Source organism: Petaurus breviceps, unplaced genomic scaffold, assembly GCF_028583685.1.
Source record: "Petaurus breviceps papuanus isolate PSGF00001 unplaced genomic scaffold, PetGlider_PUasm1.0 91133, whole genome shotgun sequence".
In the NCBI taxonomy this organism is placed as follows: Eukaryota; Metazoa; Chordata; class Mammalia; order Diprotodontia; family Petauridae; genus Petaurus; species Petaurus breviceps.
In genome coordinates, this window is record NW_027187419.1 from 54,154,900 (window position 1) to 54,176,229 (window position 21,330).

At 39.9% G+C, this 21,330-nt stretch overlaps 1 protein-coding gene across 1 annotated transcript; it reads left to right on the forward strand.

Moving 5' to 3' along the window:
- The first annotated feature begins 15,959 nt into the window (after nucleotides 1–15,959).
- SAP18 (Sin3A associated protein 18) lies at nucleotides 15,960–21,106 on the forward strand. The gene is made up of 4 exons (XM_069080567.1): nucleotides 15,960–16,192; nucleotides 16,442–16,551; nucleotides 20,359–20,481; nucleotides 20,722–21,106. The coding sequence occupies exons 1-4, from the start codon at nucleotides 16,064–16,066 to the stop codon at nucleotides 20,876–20,878; spliced, it is 519 nt and encodes a 172-aa protein (XP_068936668.1). The 5' UTR covers nucleotides 15,960–16,063; the 3' UTR covers nucleotides 20,879–21,106.
- Nucleotides 21,107–21,330: the final 224 nt, after the last annotated feature.

Consider the following 21,330-nt stretch of genomic DNA (forward strand, 5'->3'; position numbering starts at 1 on the left):
GATCTGGCAGCTTCTACATTGAGGGATTGAAGGGCTTGGAATATGATATTCCAGAGGTCAAAGGAGCTGGGATTAAAACCAAGAATCACCTACTCAGAAAAACTGAGTATCATGTTTCAGGGGAAAATATGGTCATTCAATGAAATAGAGGACTTTCAAGCATTCTTGATGAAAAAATCAGAGTTGAATAGAAAATTTGACATTCAAATACAAGAAGCAAGAGGAGAGTGAGAAGGTAAGCAGGGAAAAGAAATCATATGGAATTTATCAAAGTTGAACTATTTACATCCCTACATGGAAAAATGATAATTGTAACTTATGAAACTTTTCTCAGTATGAAAATAGTTGAAGGAAATATAAATATATATGTATGTATATGTATACATACCATATATATGTCTATATAGGAGGGTTTATGGGTGTATGAATACATATGTGAGTGTGTGTATATATATGTATACAGGTATACATAGACAGAGGGCACAGGACCAATTGAATAGGAAGGGATGATACTTAAAAGGTGAAATTGAAGGGTGAGAGAGGAATATAATGAGAGGAGATGGGGAGAGACAGAATGGGGTAAATTATGTCATATAGAAGAGGCAAGGGAAAACTGTTACAACGGAGGGGAAGAACAGGAAGGCAAAAGAGAATGGGTCAACCTTACTCTCATTGAATTTTGCTTAGGAAGGGAATGACATAAACACTAAATTGGGTATCTTGCTCCACAGGAGAGTAGGGGGGAAGGGGATGAGACAGGGGATGATGGAGGGGAGGGCAGGTTGGGGGGAAGGGAAGTTAGAAGCACATATTTTTGAAAAGGGACAGGGTCAAAGTAGAGAATAGAATAAGTGGGGGGCAGAATAGGATGGAGGGAAATATAGTCAGTCTTTCACAAGTGAAAATATCCACTATGGAAATGTTTTGCATAGCTACACATGTACAACCTATACTGAATTGTTTATCTTCCTAGTAAAGGTGGGTGATGAGGGAAGACGGGAAAGAATCTGGAATTAAAAGTTTTAAAATAAAATATTAAAAAAATATTATTATTATTTTACATGCAACTGGTAAAAAAGACATACAGGCACTGGGGCACAGAGATCCATCTTGCCCTACTGGAAGGTCGGAGGGGGGATAGGAGAGGATATTGGAGAGAGCAGATTAGGGGAGGGGGTATTCAGTAGGATTTCTGTCTTGGGGTGGTAGGTAGGGAAATATCTATTGCCAAGTGTCCATCTTACTTCTCTTGCCATATAAACCACACTTTCTTTTGCCCTGGGTCCTCTTCCTCAGGACCCTCTCTTTCGTCTTTTTCTTTTTGTTGGCATGAATTCTCTTTCCACTCAAGTTACTCTTTTTCAACTTGGTCTTCACAATAAGTCCAAAGACCTACAATGACCTTCACATCGTCCTTCTTCGTTTTCAGGTCAAATGTTTCTCAGTCTCCAGAAACTTCTGCCACACAAACTTCTTTTCTGGAAGCCAGAAGTCTTTCGTGACATGAAACAGTTAATTTTTCTATCCAAAGCTAATGGAAATATGCAAGAACTGAATCTGTGACCTTAGTGTCATTAGTACATAATCGAATTAACTAAGCTAACCAGCTGGAATTACTGAGTGTTTGCTTTTTTAACGAATCAAGCTTAAATATTTTTAAAAGCCCCTTTGATGAATCCTTTTCCTAGGTATTCGTACTTATGTTTGAAAAGGAAAATTTTAAAATTGCTTCCTCTAAACACATCCGTATGCTCATTTGTTAAAAGCATTTTCAGGGCTGAGTATTGCAATATCTCTTCTGGGTTACTCTGCTGCCTCAAGGTTTGATTCTTATAGGATTAATTTGTAAATATGTGTTTCCTTTTCTTGGTAACAAAACAGGTGTTTTGCTGATAGTATGTCTAAAACAAACCTTTCCCAGCCAGAACCCTAGCATGTCAATGCCTACAAATTCCATAAATTTGGCTTGCTTGCAGATATATCTGAAGGAAACTGAGTCTTTCTAAGAATCTAAAAAAACAACAACAAATAAACCTTTAATAATCCCCTAAAGAGGTTCAAATATATAACCCAAAACAGTTTCTAAAAAGAGGCAGAAAATCCATTTGAACCCCTTTTGGGACTCTCCAGTTACTGAATTTGGACATATTTTCAAAACCTCAATTTCTTTACTCAGGAAGGCACTCTTTTTGATCAAAACAGCAAGAAAAAAAAAACCCTCAACTTGTTAATGACAGACTGAAGCATATTCCGGGAATGTTCCCATGACATTTTTCTAATTTTAATAAGACAATCTGCCTTTTTTTTCTTCCCTCTTGTCCCTTTCATAATGCAAGGGCCAGAGGAATAAAGGAGAGAAAAGGGGGAAAGAAAGAGATAGCTTTCATGGGGCTTTTTTTCCATTGACACACATCTCAGCATCTCACATTTACTATCATTTTGGAGGTTTTTCCTACAGAACACGGCAATATTATTGTAATTATATTAAAGGAGTCTTTCTCATACTCAAATGGCTTTTATATGACAATATGCTTCCAAATAAAAAAAGCAACAACAACAAATCATTCTTTTATGTTACCTTCAGTACTGTCAGTAACTGGGTTGTAAGTTCCTGCAGAACCTCAGCCTACCAGGATTGTTGTTGTTCAGTCATTTAGTCATGTCTGACTCTGACCCCATTTTTTGGGGCAAAAATGCTGGAGTGGTTGGCTATTTCCTTCTCCACTCATTTTGCACATTAGGAAACTGAGGCAAACAGGGTTAAGTGACTTGCTCAGGGTCAGCCAGTAAGTGTCAGAGGCCAGATTTGAACTCAGGAAGATGAGTCTTCCTGATTCCAAGTTCAGCACACTAGCCTCTGCACCACTTACCATAGATAGGGCTTTTTGTTTTTCTTTCCATTTCAAATATAACTGGGTTTTTTTATAATTAATTTTTATAAACAATAACAAAACATTAATTTTAATTTTCATCTTGATAACTTTTAATTTAGTGAAAAGAAGCAAGGTATAGTAGAAAGAGCATTGTATTTGGAATTCAAGGACCTGAGTTTGAATCACTACCCTACCATTTACTTTTTATGTGACCTTCAGAAAATCACTTCTCTGGGACTCAGTTTCCTCATCTGTGAAATTATGGAGGAAAGGGTGTTGAACTAAGTTATTCTGGGTTTAGAGTCAGAGAACCTGGGTTCAAGCCCACTCTGCTACCTTGTACTTGTGTGACCTTAGTGACCTAGGGCCACACTTGGCCTCCCTAGCTTTAGTTTACTCATTTGTTTAAAAAAAAAAAGAAAAAGCATGGGGCAGCTAGGTGGCAAAATGGATAGAGCACTGGGTTTGGAATCTGGAAGACTTGTTTCCCTGAGTTCAAATTCAGCCTTGGACACTTATTAGCTGTGTGACCATGGGCAAGTCCATGGTCTTGGACTAACCCCAACCCTGTTTGCCTCAGTTTCCTCATCTGTAAAATGAGTGAGATAAGGAAATGACAAACCACTCCAGTATCTTTGCCAAGAAAACTCCAAATAGAGTCACAAAGAATCAGACACAACTGAATAACAAAAGTAAAACACTGGACTAGATGACTTTTGCAGTCCCCTCTAGCTCTAAATTGTGATTCTACAAACTTAAGACAAAACACACGGTGCACAAGCAAATTCACCCATTCTCCCATAATTATTTAACCACTTCTTCAGTAGTCCAAGGCAACAGAAACAGCCCAAGCTATTTCACTTGGTTCAAGAGGGAAAACTTGGAACCAAAGTACAGAGATTAGAAAGAGGCATATTTTGACTGAGTATCAGGAAAATGTTACTTAGAATTTCTACTATCTAAAATGGAACAGCTACCTTGTAAAGTACTAAATTCAATGTCAGTTGAGGTATTTAAGCAGAGCTTAGATAATATAATTATTAGGCTTGACTTATTATTAGATTTGATTCAGGATTTAGGTTAGAATCTGATTAGATGATTTTTTCTAATTTTTTTTTTTCTAATTCAAAGAATGTATAGGTCTCTTAACTAGTTTAGAAGCCTATTGTTATGTGAGGACTTTCTGACCTCACTGGCAACAAAACTCTTTATTCTTTAAAATTTTTTTCTTAAAACTCGCTTTTCCTGAGGAAATTCATTTTTAACCCATCAATATGGGCTAAATATAAAACATAATATAAAATATAATATGGGCTAAATATAAATTTTTAAAAAAAAAACCAAAAAGATCAATAGGCATTACTCAAATATCCTAACTTGGGCCCTGCCTAATCTTAGGCAGAGTAGGAAGTCTGAGGTATGCTGAAGAGCTTGTCTACCCGAAAATATCTCCCCAGGCCTGCCACTCCTTTAAAAAGTCTGGCTATGAAATGGAGGTCAATAGGACAATTGCATAATGTGGTAGCAGTTTTCAGTGAAGGCTGGAAGATTGATGATGTTAGAAGGAAATTACATAATTGAAGGAGCAGGGTCCTGGAAGATGTTATAGAGAATGGGGCACAAATAGAGATGGTACCCTTGGAAATGATGAGCATTATTTTTTTCTGAAATAGGAAGAAAGGGAGAAAGTATAGGGTGAAAAAATACAACTATGTTAAGGTGTAGAAGATGAAAAACAAAGGAGCTTATTCCTGATAGCCTTGCCTTTTAAAAATACTATATGAAGCCATCATCTGAGAGTAGAGATGAAGGAAGGATGGGGGAGTTGAGGATGGTGGAGAAGGTTTAAAGTACCCATTCTGAGAGTACATGATGAGACTTATGAGAAGTGAAAAAATAGAAATTACTGAATAATACTGAATACAGATGAAGCTGGATAACATGAGTGTGCTGTGAGCCAGCTCAGCATAGTACCTGATTTTTCCCAACACTCTGTAGCCAGGATGTAGGAACAGGGAAAGCAGATGGTAGATACTGCTGTTTGGTGACTCAGGGGTAACCAAGGCAGCCATTTATCAGCCTGATAACAACAATGGAGAGGTCTGTTGTCTTCCTGGGACATGAATCCAAGACATAACATGCAACTTCTCAAGACTTGTCAAAACAGATGACTGCTACCCACTTCTGGCGGTACATGTGGGTATACGTGATACTGCCAAAAGGAACCTAGAAAATATTGCCAAAGATGGCAAAGTCTTATGGAAAACACTAAAGACCATAGGGGCAAAGGGTTAGGTTTTTGCCTCTGCTGCCCATTGACAAGAAAAACATTCTTTTGGGAAGGGAATAGCAGGTTAAGAAGATGGTGTCTAAAAATGTGATCTGGCTTTCCAAACCATCTTTAAAATGTAGGAATGAAAGGCTCCTGGCCAAGAAGAGAATACACCTAACAAAGGCTGGTGAGAATGTATTAGTCTACTCCCTTTCAAGCCTAATCAATCAACACCCATTTAAGTGCTTACTCAGTCAGCTATTAGGGATACAAGTACAAAGAATGAAACTCCCTACTCACAATGAGTATATATTCTAATAGGGGGGGCAGGAAATACATGTAAAATAAATACAGCATAAATGTAAAGTTAATACATAACAAATATATCCCAAATAGTTAAATATTAAGTAGTTTGGGAGGAGGAGTCCTAGCAGGGGTGTGTGTGTGTGTGTGTGTGTGTGTGTGTGTGTGTGTGTGTGCGCGCGCGCGCGCCAGATAAGGAGAGGCTTCATGCAGAAGACAGTGCTCAAGTAGTAGTTCAAGGAAGAGGGAGGGATTCTGTGAATAGGAGGTAAGAAGGAAGAACTTTCTAGAGGTGGGGAATGACTTGTGCAAAATCACTGAGAAAGGCTGCAAATTTAAAAACAATGGCAGAGGGAGAAAACCACTTTTGTTTGAAGTCTATCCACCACATATAGCAAGGGGACAGTGTTGTGTGGTTCTAGGGGAGGCAGAATAGACATTGCTAGCCTGCTCTCTGCCCATGCATTCTCAGAGAAAGACTTTATTTTCTGCCAGGAGGGGAAGCAGTTGGTTGAGTGCAGAAGATTGGGCATTCAGCTCTCTCCAGGAGCCCTGGGCTAGAATTATATCTTTCTAGCCCCTTAAATATTATTAGTCCAGGAGATATAGTTTCTAGGTTTAAGCTAAACTTTTGATTGCTGTTCATTAATGGGGAAAGGTCTATATCAGAAGTTTTATATCCAAGGCTTCACTGTGTTCCCACCTTTTGCACTACAAGTCAGTTCCGATGAACACAGAGGAAGTAGCAAAGAAACCCATTTATCCAAGTCAACAGCAAAACAGAAAGCAGAGAAAGCCTTCGTTATATACTCCTATTGGGAAGGAGGTAACAACTCAACCAAGAGAAATAGTTCCAGATTTCACCCAAGTAGAAACTCCTGGAAGTCTCTAGTGTAGCAAGCTAGGGATAGGGACATACTCCTTCCCAGAGTCTTTTCTCTCTTCAGCAACCTGACTTGGGGTTGGCATTTTCCATCTTATCTCTTGAAGTTGAAAACCAGAAAAGCTTGAAGCAATTGCAGAGCCTGAATAGACTCTGAAGAATCTCAAGAGATCTGAAAAGACTCCAAAGATGTACAGAGACCTAAACAGCCAGAGTTGTCCTCTCCCTTGTACGAGACATTAATCTCCACCAATGAGGAAAAAGTCCCTTACCAATGAGCTTTGGGGCTTAATTTACATAAAATAAGTATGATTGTTTAAATGTATCCCTTGGTTTGTGGGTGTCATAATAGCATATGACTGGTTTATGGCCTGCCTCAGAAGAGAGGAGTCATTCAAGGACAGTGTCTGCAATACCAGCAGCATGTAACAGATAGGGATGGGGGTGGGGAGATGGGTGCAGAGAAGATCGTATCCTAACTCCTTTGTCTTGGAATATTTGATTTCAAGCCCTCTGATCCTTTATAATAGTAGCTGCTAAATCTTGTGGAAGCCTGACTGTGGCTCCATGGTAGTTGAATGGTTTCTTTCTGGTTACCTTAATATTTTCACTTTGACTTGGGATCTCTGGGATTTAGGTATAAAACTTTTGAGAGGTTTCATTTTGGGTTCTCTTTCAGGAGGTGACTGGTGGATTCTGTTTCTATTTTGCTTTTTGGTTCTAAGATTTTTGGACAGTTTTCTTCATAATTTCTTGAAATATGATGTCTAGGCTCTTTTTTTTAAGCATGGTTTTCCAGGTTAGTCCAATAAATCTTAAATGACCTCCCCTTGATCTATTTTTCAAATCAATTGTTTTTCCAATGATATATTTAATGTTTTTTTTCCTATTTTTTTTCCTTTTTTGATTTGGTTTTATTGTTTCTTAATGTCTCATGGAGTCATTAGTTTTCACTTGAACAATTCTAAGTTTTAAGGAATTATTTTCTTTAGTGACTTTTTTTTCCTTGTTTATTATTTGGCCAATTCTAGTTTTTAAGGAGTTATTTTCTTCAGTATTTTTGTGGTTCATTTACCCATTTATTAATTCTCTTTTTATACTTTTTTTGGCATCACTCTCATATCTTTTCCCAATTGTTTCTCTACCATTCTTATTAGATTTTAAAAATTGATTATTTTTTTGGCTCTTTTCTTATCTCTTTCTTTAGATCTTCTAGGAATTCTTTTTGGGCTTGTTTCTAATCTTCATTATTTATTTGAGGTTTTACTTATAAATATTTTCAAGTTATTATCTTCTTCTGAATTTTTGCTTTGAGTTTTCCTGTCACCATAGTAGCTTTTTATGGTCAAGTTCTTTTTTTGTCATTTGTTCATTCTTCCAGCCTACTTCTTGACTTTGAACTTTATGTTAGAATTGGTCTTTGTTTACCTCTGGCAGGGAGAGGGTGGTGATTCTCTGGAGTTTCAGGCTTATATGTTCTGCTATTTTCACAGTGAGTTCTCTTGGCCTGTAAGTTTTTGGTGCTTTCAAGATAATATGACATATGGGATGGCTAGGTGGCACAGTGAATAGAGCACTGGCCCTGGAGTCAGGAGGATCTGAGTTAAAATCTGGCCTCAGACACTTAACATTTACTAGCCGTATGACCTTGGACAAGTCACTTAACCCCAATTGCCCTGCCTTCCCTCCTCAAAAAAAAAAGATAATGTGACATGGAAGAGAGGTGCAGTCACTGCTCTCATGATCACAACTTCCCTCTGCCTTGGAACTGTGACCTGGAACTGGGTAATGAGTATTGAAATTGCCAAATGGCACCAGATCCTACTTCCAGTGCTAGCACAGGGGTCCCCTGTAATCTCTTTCTGATTAAGTGTTCAAACCCCTCAACATCTCTGGGTGTTAAGTATTTCTGGTGCCACAGCTGCTGTTGCCACAGCCCGCTAGGTCCACAGTTGGTTTCCCTACCCCTGCTACTCCAGCTCAGCCCCCACCCCATGCTATAAACCTTTCTTTAGATTCTTCTATACTGTTTTGGGCAGGAAAATGATTGGCTCTAAACTTTGTATTGGTTATGCTCCTTAGGATTCAATTTAACACACTTAAAAAAAAAGTTGTTTAGAGGAGAATGTTGAGAGAGATCAGCAAAAAATGCTCCCTTTACTCCATCATCTTGGCTCCACTCTCCAAAATAGTACTCTTAATGATTCAATGTCAGTTTGGTAGGGGACCCCAGTAGAAGGTTCTGGGATTCTGTGCTTGTCTCTCTATTGTTGAATATTTTTATCTTGGATAATGGCCTAGGTAGCAAACTTGTCAAATTTATGGATGTCAAAGAGCTACTGAATAACAGAGTCAGGATCCAAAATGATCTTGACTGGATAGAGCATTGGACTGAAACCAAAATGATGAAATTTGATAGGGATAAATGTAAAGTATTGTACCTGGGTTGAAAAAATCCACTCTGAATGTTCAAGATGAAGAGGAATGGTTAGGTAGTAGGTTGCCTGAAAACTATCTGGAGATTTAAATGGATTGCAAGCTCAATATGAGCTAGCAGTGTGGTGTGGAAGTTAAAAAAATAATCTAGTTTGATTTTGGATTACATTAAAGTGTGTTGTGTTTGTCCTTTGTTTTCAAAGATGACCATGCATCAAGGAAATGATGACATGACAGTGCAGTTGGCTTTGATTTGAGTGAGGAAGGGCTTTTGCAAGGTCATCAGCTTGACTTTCTCCTTCAGTCATATGGATCCAGTGACCAGATATTCATCAGAATACCTGGAGATGGCTCAGGATGCAGTGGGAGACCATGGCCCTTGTAGGCTAAGGTCTTTTCAGATACTCACTTAAGAGTGAGGTAACACCTGTTCAGTGAATAGGCCTCTTTAAGAAGGGAATCAAGGAACAGCCCCTTTAATTAGAAAAAAAAGAAAAAAAATGAAGCCGGGAGGGAAAGACCCTCAGGGTTACTGTTCCAAAGAGAAACAGTTTCATTAACTACATTAGCTATAATATCAATTATATTATCAACTACAATTATCATTGCAGTTACCGTTAATTAATCGTATTAACCTTCCAGAAAGAAAATGTTGTACTCTGCCCTAGCCAGATTGCCTCTAGAGTATTATTTTCAGGTCTGTGCATCACAGAGGGGCAGCTAGATGGAACAGTGGATAGAATTCTGGGTTTGGAGTCAGGAAGACTCACCTTCCTGAGTTTAAATCTGGCCTCAGACACTTACTAGCTGTGTGACCCTGGGCAAGCAACTTAATCCTGTTCACCTCAGTTTTGTCATCTGTAAAGTGATCTAGAGAAGGAAATAGCAAACCACTCTAGTATCTTTTTCAAGGAAATCCCAAAAGGGGTCATGAAGAGTCAGACACAACTAAAATGACTGAACAACAACTGTGCATTGCAGTATAGGAAGGGCATCCATAAACTGTATGGCATCCAGAGGAGGGACAGCCAGGATGGTGAAGTACCTTGATAGAATATTAATGAGACTTGACTGAAGGGACATGGAATGTTCAAATCTAGAGAAGAAGAGACTCAATAGAGTCATGATAACTATGTTTGGGTATTTGAACAAAAGATTGCACTTACTCTGTTTTCTTCAAAAGGCAAAACCAGGATCACTAGGTAGAAGTTATAAAGAGGCAGATTTAGGCTGAATGTCAGGAAAAGTATTTTAACAATCATAACTGTACAAAAGTGGAATGGGCTACCTCAAAAGGAAGTAAACAAACATTTGTAAGTGCCTACTATGTACCAGGCACTGAGCTAAGTTGTTTTACAGGTATTACCTCACTTGATCCTTATAACAACCCTAGGAAGTAGGTGCTATTATTATTCCCATTTTATAGGTGAGTAAACTGAGGCAGATATAGGTTAAGTAACTTGCAACGGTTACACAGCCAGGACTTATCTGAGGCTGGATTTAATTCAGGTCTTCCTGACTTCAGACCCTATCCACTGTTCTAGCTAGTGGTGGTTGCCTACTCCCACTTGGAAGTCAGGAAGCAGAGATTGAATAACCACTTGTCAGGTATGAAATTCCTTTAAAATATGGCCACCGAGGCCCCTTCCAACTCTAAAAAAATTTGTGATTCTGTAGTAAGGATAATTCAGACTTGACTTTTAAGGAGTAAGGGAGTATAGGGTGTTGCCGAAAGCAGTTTTTAAAGGCTTGACAGTGGGGGCGACCAGGTAGCACAGCGAGTAAGAGCACCGGCTCCAGTGTCGGGATGACATGGGGATCGAATCCGGGCTCTGACACTTAGCACCCACCCAGAAACACCTGGCCATGTAACCTTGAGCAAGTTATTTAACCCCAATGGCTTTAAAAAAAAAAAAAAGCTTGACAGTGATATTCAAGTTGAAGTGCACCCAGAAGGGAGTTAATGAATCTCCCCCATTGAAATGTAAACCTGCTCCTAGGTAAACTTAATACAAGATATAAGAACCCATGATTACATGTAGAAAGGATTAGTTTATATGATAAGGTAGCTAACACCTGGACAAAGAAAACCTATCAATAGATTCTAAGAAGCATTACAGGTTGAGAAACTTCACAGTTGGGCAAAGACTACCCTGAACAACAATACTAGCCAAAATTCACCGCTATCATTAACAAAGGACAGACCAATAAAACAAAAATATTGTTTTGCCTAAGTTTCAAAACCTTGCATGTTTTCCCCTCTACTGTTGTTGGTTAGAGTGCCCTCGTGTGTCTCTTTGTCTAAATATCCTTGGAAATCTTTTAAAGGGCCCATTCTTAAAGTCACAGAATATAAAAGCTAGAATCCTCATTTTACAGAAAAAGCAACTGAAGTCTGGAGAGGAGAAGTGACTTGCCCTAAATTAAGCAACCTTATGAGGTCTCTCACCTATTGGAGATCACAATTGGCAAGAAAGGTAGCATCTATTTTCTTTGTAGTCTTAAAGCTGGTTTCACTTGTTATTGTGATTCAGATACATCATTGACCAGAAACACACATACACATATAATGACAATCAAATTCTCAGCCAACAATGTCTATTTTTAATAGTTGCATCAATGACATTTATATATCTCTATCTCTCCATTCACCCATCCATCTATCTAAAATTCTCAGCCAACAGTGTCTAATTTTAATAGTTGCATCAATGACATTTACATCTCTCCATTCATCCATCTCTCTCTCTCTCTCTCTCTCTCTCTCTCTCTCTCTCTCTCTCTCTTTCTTCCTCTCATCTATCTATCTCAGGGACTATGGGGAAGCTCTAAGAAGAGGAATAAGGAAGGATGTCTAATTGTTCTAGGTTGTTGTGGGACAGAAGGAGATTCATGAAGAGGGAGCAGCATAAATGTATCAGTTGCCTGGGAGGGAGGTATAAGCTAGGGGGCACAGAAATGGGAGTTTGAGGTGTGGGGGGAACCAAAGAAAAAATGTCTGTTTCATAATTTTTAAAAAGCACATCTTTGTTTCTGCCCTATCTCAAAGTGGGAAGTTAATATGCACGTATTGTCAAACAATTTAATTTGCAAACAGTTGTATGGTATAAAATCACCAAGTGTAGATAATAGGATGGAACCTAGACAAATAAATCAGTCTTTGTCAGTATAAGTATAGCTTGAAGGGCTAATCTTGTATGATTCTCTGTACTGGAGACCTTATTTTGGGAAGTTAGCCAATACTTACAGCTATAGTGAAAGTCATTAGGAGCTAATGACCTTTACTTTGGAACCTCAGAAAAATTTGACAAATATAACTAGAAAAAGACAAAGAAAGGGGACTGGCCTCCTGGGATGGCAGGTAAATGACATTTTAAAAATACATGACATACTTTGAAGGAGTTCTTTTTAAAAGACCCAGGAGTTGTGAAATCATGTGCCACTACCATAATTTTTTCAATCCATTATGTTATATTCTTCTAACTTATCTCAATTCAAGTTCCCTCAGCTTTGTTAAGTGCAAAAGGATTAAGACTGCCCAGAGTGAGCCAACTCTGTGCCCTTTTATCCATTTTTCATAGCACTTTGCTCTAGGCCAGCAAAGGTGAGCTTTTTGCCTTGTCTCAGGGAGCCATGCCTCCATACCACTCCATACTTTGTGCCAGGCACTGTGTGCCTTACACACTTTCACCTACCACCAGAAACTCTGACTCTAACCATGGCTCTCTCCAGCACTGATCGGTGAACTTCTTGCTTTATCTGGTCCATAAACAGGCCTCTCCCCCATTTTGTGTATTCTCCTCACCATGCTCCCCAACTCTGGCACCCCCTCTACCTCCTTTCCAGCATTGTCTGTTTCCTCTTCCCATTTTAATGTAAGTCTTGAGAGTAAGGATCATTTTACTTTCTTGCACTTGTATACACATAGTAATTACTTAATATATGCATTATCAATCTATGCCTCAAACAATCAATATGTATTTATTAAGATCCTACTATGTGCTAAGTTCTGAAGATACAAAAAGAAATAAAGGACAATCCTTGCCCTTGATGAACTCACAATCTAATGAGGGAGACAACAAGCAAACAGTTATGTATAAAGCTATGTACAGGATAATTTCTAGTAGTTAGCATTTAATGGTAAGATTTTTAAAACCCAAATCACCAGACTCCAAGTTCCTGGCTCTTTTCAAGGCATCAAAGCATCCCATATGACAGGCAATTAATGTTGCTGCTTTTTTTTTTTCTATTAGATTGAATTCCATTCATTGACTACTCATTGTCTGCCAAGTCTCAGCCTTGGCTGACTCCCACCATTTGCTACCTTCTTTCCTACACGTGGGCTACTGAATGACGGTGGAGAAAATCATGAAACCATTCTGAGTCCACTACAAATTCATGCTACATAACTCCAACTGGACCCTCACTGCTGCTAGACAATCCTATTATACTTGCCTTACCAACTCACTGTCTCACTCTCCACAATGGTTCTTCTAAACTTTTTCTTCCTTCTTTAGTTTTCTCATGGCCCCCTTCTCTGTCTCAGTTGAAATCAGATTTTACAGAAAAAACAAACAAACAAAAACTGAGTCCATTAGCTGTAAGCCACCTCCTCTCTCTCTTCTATATCTCCCATCACTCAGATGCCTTCTGCCACTATCTCCCCCGTTATTCCTATTTCACATGATAAAGTGACCTCACTCCTTATTAAAGTTGAGCTCTACTTGTTCAAGGATCTCTTGCCTCCTCCAAAAGACTGCCCCTCTGTCATCACTTATTTTCAGTGTCTCCCTGTCTATTGGCTCATTCCCTACTGCCTACAACTAGGTCCGTGTCATGTTTTTTCCATCCCTGCTAACTATCATCTTATATCTCTTGTCCTTTGTATCTAAACTCCCCAAAAAGGTCATCTACAATAGGCTCTCCTACTTCTCCTCTTACTCTATTCTTAACCCCTTATTATCCAGCTTCTGACCTTATTATTCTACTGAAACTGCTCTCTCCAAAATTGCCAGTGATCTCTTCGTTGCCAGATTAAATGACCTTTTCTCAATCCTCATTCTCCCCACCCTCTCTGAAGCCTTTGACATTTGTTGATCACCCTCTCTGCCTTGATACTCTCTTTACTCTAAGTTTTTGGTATACCACTTTCCTGGTTCTCCTCCTACCTATGTGAAAGCTCCTTCTCTATCTTTGTTGGATCCTCATCCAGATCTTACTTCTAACTGTTGGTTTCTCTCAAGGTTCTGCCCTGGGTCCTCTTCTCTTCTCCCTCTATACTTCTTCACTTCAGCTCCCACAGATTTAATTACCATCTTTATACTGATGATTCTCATATCTAACTATCCTGTCCCAACCTCTCTGCTGACCTCTAGTCTCACATCACCAACTTCGTTTCAGTCATCTCAAACTGTATGTCCAGTAGACATCTTAAACTAATCACGTCCAAAACAGAACTCATTATCTTTCCCCCTAAAACCTTTCCCCTCCTACTTTCCCTATTACTGTAGACAGCAACACTATCCTCCCAGTCCCTTAAGCTTACACCTAGAAGTCATCCTGGATTTCTCATTATCCTTCACCCTCCCCTATGCCCCTCTCACCATATGTCCATCTTTTGCCAAGGTCTGTCAATTTCACCTTTGCAACATCTCTCACATATACCCCCTTCTCTCCCCTGACACTGCCAACACCAGCGTGCTAGTGGGTCAGCCTGCCTTAAATCTCTTTCCACTTCAATCTATCCTCCATTCATTACCTGAGTGATTTTCCTGCAGTACAGGTCCAATCATGTCACTCCCTTACTCAATAAAGTCCAGTGGCTCACTATCATCTCTAAGATCAAATACAAATTCTCGATTTAATAACAATAATAATAACTAACATCTATTTAACACTTACTATGTGCCAGGCAAGGTATTAAACACCTTAGAATAATTATCTCAGTTGATTCTCACAACAACCCTGGAAGGTAGGTTCTATTATTGTCTCATTTTACAGATGAGAAAACTGGTCAGAAGGGTCACACAGTAAGTGTCTCAGGCTGAATTTGAATTCAGGTCTTCCTAACTTCAGGGTCAGTGCTCTATCCATATTACCACCTAGCTGCTTGTATTTGGCATTGAAATCCCTTCATATCCCAGCTTCCCTCCCGCCTTTCCAGTCTTCCTGCACTTTACTCCCCATCATGTACTGTTCAATCTAGCGACTCACCTCCTGGCTGTTCCATGAACAAGATACTCCATTGGCTCAAGGAATTTTCTCTGTCTCATACCTCCTCATCACCACTTACCGATTTCTCTGGCCTCCTTCAAGACCCAGCTAAAATTCTATCTTTTACAGGAAGCCTTTCCCAACTCCTCATAATTCTAGTGCCTTCTTCTCTGTTACTTGTTTTCTATTAAAACTGTATGTAGCTAGTTTGTACATATGTTGCACCAATTAGATTGCAATGTACTTGAGGGCAGGGACTGTCTTTTATCTCTTCGTACCCCTAGTATTTGGTACAATGTAGTGATTGACAATGACCTCAATTATGGGTTGAATTTATTAACTTTAGGTTTGTCGGGCCACCTACTCTTCCCAAAGTAACCTTTTGAATTGCTTAAGCTACCAAAGGAAGAGACATAGAGGGTTAGGAGAGGGGCAAAGAAGCCCAGCTTCTTCTCCCATTGGCTTCTCATCTTGAGAATCTTTTTTTTTTAAGCAATTCAATTGGGGTTAAGCAACTTGCTCAAGGTTACACAGCCAGTTATTTCTGGGTGTGGTGCTAAGTATCTGAGCCCGGGGCCTGGTGCTCGTAAGCTACCTGCCCGCCCCAGAGGAACAGAACAGCTTACCTTGCAGACTAAGACAGGAGAGAGAGGAACTGACCGAGTATTGGTTCTTTCATTTATTAGAAAACAGTTATAAATTCAGTTCAGCAATTCACAGCTCCAGAAAAGGATTCCCCATTCTCTGGAAACTCATTTTCTCAGTGAGATCCAAAAACTGGATCATTTAAAAGGAACCCCAAAGACTGAAGGAGATATAGGGAGGAGTGGGGAAGGCGGGGTCAGAAGAGTAAATAGGACACGCCCTATTGGGGCGACCTTGACCCCGCCCCCAGAACTGGTCCCACCTACCCACCTCATCCCCGCCCCTCCGTTGACTCAAGGCGCCAGGAACCTGATGCGCAAGCGCCGTAGGGAAGGCCTGGTCATATCGTGCGCCTGCGCTGGAGAGCAGCCTCGCCTTGCTCCGCCTCTTCCCTCCCTATAAGTCTGTCGAGATTCTCCTCGCGAGAGACTTCGTTCATTCATGCTCGCGGCCGGGGTCGGAGGTCACAGTGAGCGTCTAGGAGGCCGAAGGAGGAAGATGGCAGTGGAGTCCCGCGTCACTCAGGAGGAAATTAAGAAGGAACCGGAGAAGCCCATTGACCGGGAGAAGGTGAGGGCCCGGGGCCGCCGGGGTTCCGGCGGAGGCGGAGGCGGAGCCTCGCTAGCGGGTGGGGGGGGGGGGAGCAGCGGCCTGCGGGGGGGGGTGGGGGGCGGGCGGCCCCTGCTGGGGACCTTGGGGGCGGCCGGGGGGCTGTACGGCGGCCGCGGGGCTCGGGGGCGGCCGCGGGCTGAGGGGGCCGGGCCCAGAGCCTTCCTCCTCCCTCACTCGTGCCTCCTGCTTCTCCGCCCCCGCACGCAGACGTGCCCGCTGCTCCTGCGGGTCTTCACCACTAATAACGGTCGACACCACCGAGTGGAAGAGTTCTCCCGAGGAAACGTGCCTTCGAGCGAGCTGCAGATCTACACCTGGTGAGTGGTGGTCCTGGGGCAGGGGGCGGGTTGGAGAGGGGAGGCCCCTTCTAGCCCCCGCGCCAGCCTCCGTCATCGCCTGGTCCGCGTTACCAGCCTTACCGCTTTTTTGAGGGAATCCTCTGAGTAACCCCTAAACGGCCCGGGTAGCCTGGGCCATGAGGGCGAGAAGAGTGCCCATCTTGCTGAAACCTCCTTTGGTCTGTGACTTAATCGGTGTGGCCGCCCCCTTGACCCATAACAGTAACCATAGACGCTTATGTAGTACATTAAAATTTGCAAAACTTCACATTTGAGCCTCACAAGCCTCTGGCACAGAGTAGTGCTTACAAATGCTCGTTGATTGATTGGTTAACCTTTGAGGTATCCCTGGTATTAGTATGAAGGAACAGTTTTGGAGAGTCTGTAACCCAGAGTTAGTTTTAGAAGTCGGAGTTGAACCCAGGTCTTCCCATCCCAAATCCATAATTTTGCCCTCAGTCTCCACATCACAACCCGTCCCCAGTTTTAGTAGATTTTAGTAGTCCTAAGTTGTTGTAGCAGGAAAACTTATCCCCATCCCCAAGGAGTCTTGGTATCTATGAATATTACTGTTTAAATACTGGGATGGTCTGGGGGTGGGGCCTTGACCCATACAACCTCACCTGCTTCTGACTTTCAAGATTTAAGCTTTATCAAACGATTTGTGAATTAAGCTTTTTGAAAAATGTGTTTGTTTATGCTGTGGGGGTAGGGGGAGATCAGGAAACTAGCTTTCAATTGATATAGGAGTGGCTGAACAAATTATGTTATATGAATGCAATAGAATATCAGTCTTTAAAGAAAAGATGAATATTAAGTATTCAGAGGGGCATAAAATTTAAGTCTCATTTTGACTCACCAGAGCTCACACAGGTAGTAGCAAAGGTTCTTTGCCTCTAAAATTTAGCATTTCCTACGGTGGGTACATAGTTCCTTTTCATTGGGAACCTAAATGGAAAAACCTGATGCCCTTTCTTTTGTGTTTTGAGTAGGACGCATTTTTATTACTTATTGAGTTGAGTGAACTTTGTAGCCTTTGTTCTGTAAGTTTTACCCTTCTGTATGTTAACTGAAGTTTGGTAGTTACTTTATGAATTAACATTGCAGACCTTTGAAGTATTAATTTTCTCAGTGTCTTCCAAGACCTCACAACCCTTTTGTGATTTAGATTTTTCTTCAGTATTGTTGCTCCCAAATTTATCACCCTGTGTTTATAGCAATGACCACCCTATCTTATACCTAACTGGAGAAGAGTGTGTTTAAAAAAAAAAAAAAGCGAAATATCTAATAAAAGGGCATTATAATAATGAGAGTTTAGTTTGATGCGCAGTGTTCTATTTAAAGTAGTTTGGGGGCTCTCTTGGCTCTCCTGTTTGTACCTATGCTCTTATGGCAGCCTACTCCGAGTTGTTTCTGAGCAGTCTAATTTGATTCAAAATTTTCCCTCTTTCCCCACTAAGGTTATTTCCAGGTGTTGGCAGGGTTATGGGAAGGAAGGCATAATGATGGAGTGGAGGAAAAATTGAAAGCATGCAAAAAGAGGGATCCCGTTACTCCCTAGTAGGTCAGACATGGGCCCTGTGTAGGTGAAAATAATCCGCAGCACAAGGCAGCCAGGTAGCACAGCGAGTAAGAGCACTGGCTCCAGTGTCGGGATGACCTGGAGATCCGAATCCCAGGCTCAGATACTCAGCACCACACCCAGAAATAACTGGCCATGTAACCTTGAGCAAGTTACTTAACCCCGATTGCTTTAAAAAAAATTTTAAAAATCGCAGCAGTACCTTTTGTGTCAGCAAAAATGAGAAATTAAGTGGGTGCCAATCGACTAGGGAATGGCCACACAAATTATATATCTATAGATTATCATTTTGCTGTAAGAAATGACAACTGTGAAGACTTGAAAGAAACATGGCAAGACTTGTATGAATTTGTAAAGTCACAACTAGGAGACCTGCATATACAATTATAGCAATATGAATGAAAAATAAAAAGAAGCTGATGTGAATAATCAGAAAGACTAATATTCATCTTGAAGAATCGCAGTTGAAATATACTTCTTTTTGGTAGAGGTAGGGGATTGAAGGTGTAGAAGGCTTCCTCCACTCTCAAGCATAGTTTTGCTACTGGTTTTTTTTTTTTTTGGTCTTTATTAATTTGTTTACTTTTAGTTTACAAGATTCATTACCACAATTCATTGAGTTTCAAATTTTCTCTCTCTCCCCCTCCCCCCATGGCAGCATACAATCAAGTATAGTATCTGCAAATAGTTACACATTAGGCATTACTGTTTTTCTTTCTTATGGAGGGACCGGGTACTTTTTTGAAGAAAGTACATTTGGAAATAGTTGATGTAAAAACAAAAGGCATCAATGAAACTTTAAAAATCTATATCTGTTTCCTGGTATGCTTCTGAATTAGCAGTCACAGATAAAAGAGATCTGAAAATAACTCACACAAAGATTGTTAATTAATTAAAGGTTATTTTAGAGCCATGGATGGACTTGGGAGATAAGACCTTATTTATCACTTAGTTATCACTTAGATCATGGTCCTCTATGAACCTGTTCTCTTATCTATCAAGTGGAAATAAAACTTGGAATCTAGTGATTTAGCAGATGAGAACTAATTTTGAGGAAGATCATAAAATTTAGAGCTGGAAAGTGATCTTAGATTATTTAGTCTAACTATTCTGTAGATTAGGAAATAGGACATGGAGAAGTATGTGGTGGAATAGAAAGAATGTCGAATTTTAAGTCAGAAGATAGGAGGGGTTAAAACTTTAAATTTTTTGGCTTGTGACCTGTGTGATTTTTTTTTGTGCTATTTGTTTCACCTTTCTGGGCTCCAATTTCCTAATCTTTAAAAATGAAGAATTTGAGATTGACTCTAGAAGACTGATGAAATAATCTACTCATCCCCTGAGGTGATGGCCTTGAGATACAGAATCAGATAAACAAAGGACTGGGGGGGGGGAGGCAGGGAGAGGGAAAAGATAGAACAGGAGGAGGTTCAGTGGAAGACATAGACAAACAGGACAGACTAATGTGTTGAATTTATACTTTCTAAAAAAGTAAACTATACATAATAGAGACTCACAGTTTAATATGCAACCCCTGTTTTCTGTTCTCAGCATTATAGAAATGCTTATGGTTACTGTTTTAAGTTCAGAAGAAGAAAGAAAAATTATTAAAAGAAGAGGGGGTTTGGATTTGATAGTTTAAGGTCCCTTCTAACTCTAAATCTGTGATCCTGAGTGATTTGCCCAGGGTCACACAAGTAATAAGTAGTACTGCTAGAACTTGAACTGCATAGAGTTGTTGGGAAAAGTGGGTTTGTTTTGTTTTGTTTCAGGACATGTGAACTGTATTAAAAAAGCAAAAAACTGGGCAGCTAGGTGACACAATGAATAGGGCACCAGCCCAGGAGTCAGAAGGACCTGAGTTCAAATCCAGCCTCAGACACTTAACACAAAAACTAGCCATGTGACCTTGGGCAAGTGACTTAACTCCAACTGCCCACCAAAAACAACCTTCCTTTGACATATTGAGGGTAAATTTGTTAATGGATTTTCCAGTATTCCTCAAACTGTACTTGTGTTTAAGACCCTGGCTGTTCAGAGCTGTTTAAAATCAGCTGTTACAAAGCAAGAACCAATTAAGATCTCTTAAGTGTTGCTTGTTGCAAGATCTCGTCAATGTTTACCTCTTGTTGCTAGTTTAAAATAAGTGGTTTTAGTATTATTTTGTTACTTGATTCAATTAAATTGAAATTTTCTTCACTTAGGATGGATGCAACCTTGAAAGAATTGACTAGTTTAGTAAAAGAGGTCTACCCAGAAGCTCGAAAGAAGGGTACACACTTCAATTTTGCCATTGTTTTTACGGATCTTAAAAGACCTGGTTATCGGTAGGTAACTTCTATAAATTTAGTTACTAAGCTATTATTATTAGGTTTATATATCAACATAGTTGGGGTTAAAGGGTTATCCAGTTTGAGATAAGATGGCCTAACTCATCTTTGGGGTATTTTAAAGAGATAAGAGACAACTTTGTCTACCAGTAAAAAAAAAAAAACACCTTAATTTTTCTACATATTCTAAAAGTAAGTGTAAATAATTGACACTTTAATTTGTTTCCCTTTCTACAGAGTGAAAGAGATTGGCAGTACTATGTCTGGCAGAAAGGGGACTGATGACTCCATGACCCTACAGTCTCAGAAGTTCCAAATAGGAGATTATTTGGATATAGCAATCACTCCTCCAAATCGGGCACCACCTCCCTCAGGGCGCATGAGACCATATTAAACTTTGCTTACTGTTTCTTGCATTTGTTTGACATTGTGTCAATATCAGCTCTTCTCTTTATTGCCTTTAAGCTTTGGAAGCCCTAAACCTATTTTTAAATCATCTGTTTTGAGAATTAAACGTTGGCTATGTTTCGGTCATTATCGTGTAAATATTGATAGATGAGGGGCCATGTTTCAAATCCTTGTATAAAATATAAAGAACATAAAAGTGCTCTTAGTATTCTGATTGAAAGTGTTTTGTTAAAATACACTTAAGTAATTGAATTGATTCTGTAACATGTAACCACACTGGGGAATGTGGGATGTTCAAAATACTTAAATTATTGTCATGTGAAATACAAGTCTGACAGTTCTAGCTCTCAAGTCTCACATATTAGTTGGAGAGACTATCAGATAGGTCCTAGATAGGAGTTACAAGAAAAGTGAGTTGAAGTTATGGGAAAGTCTAAA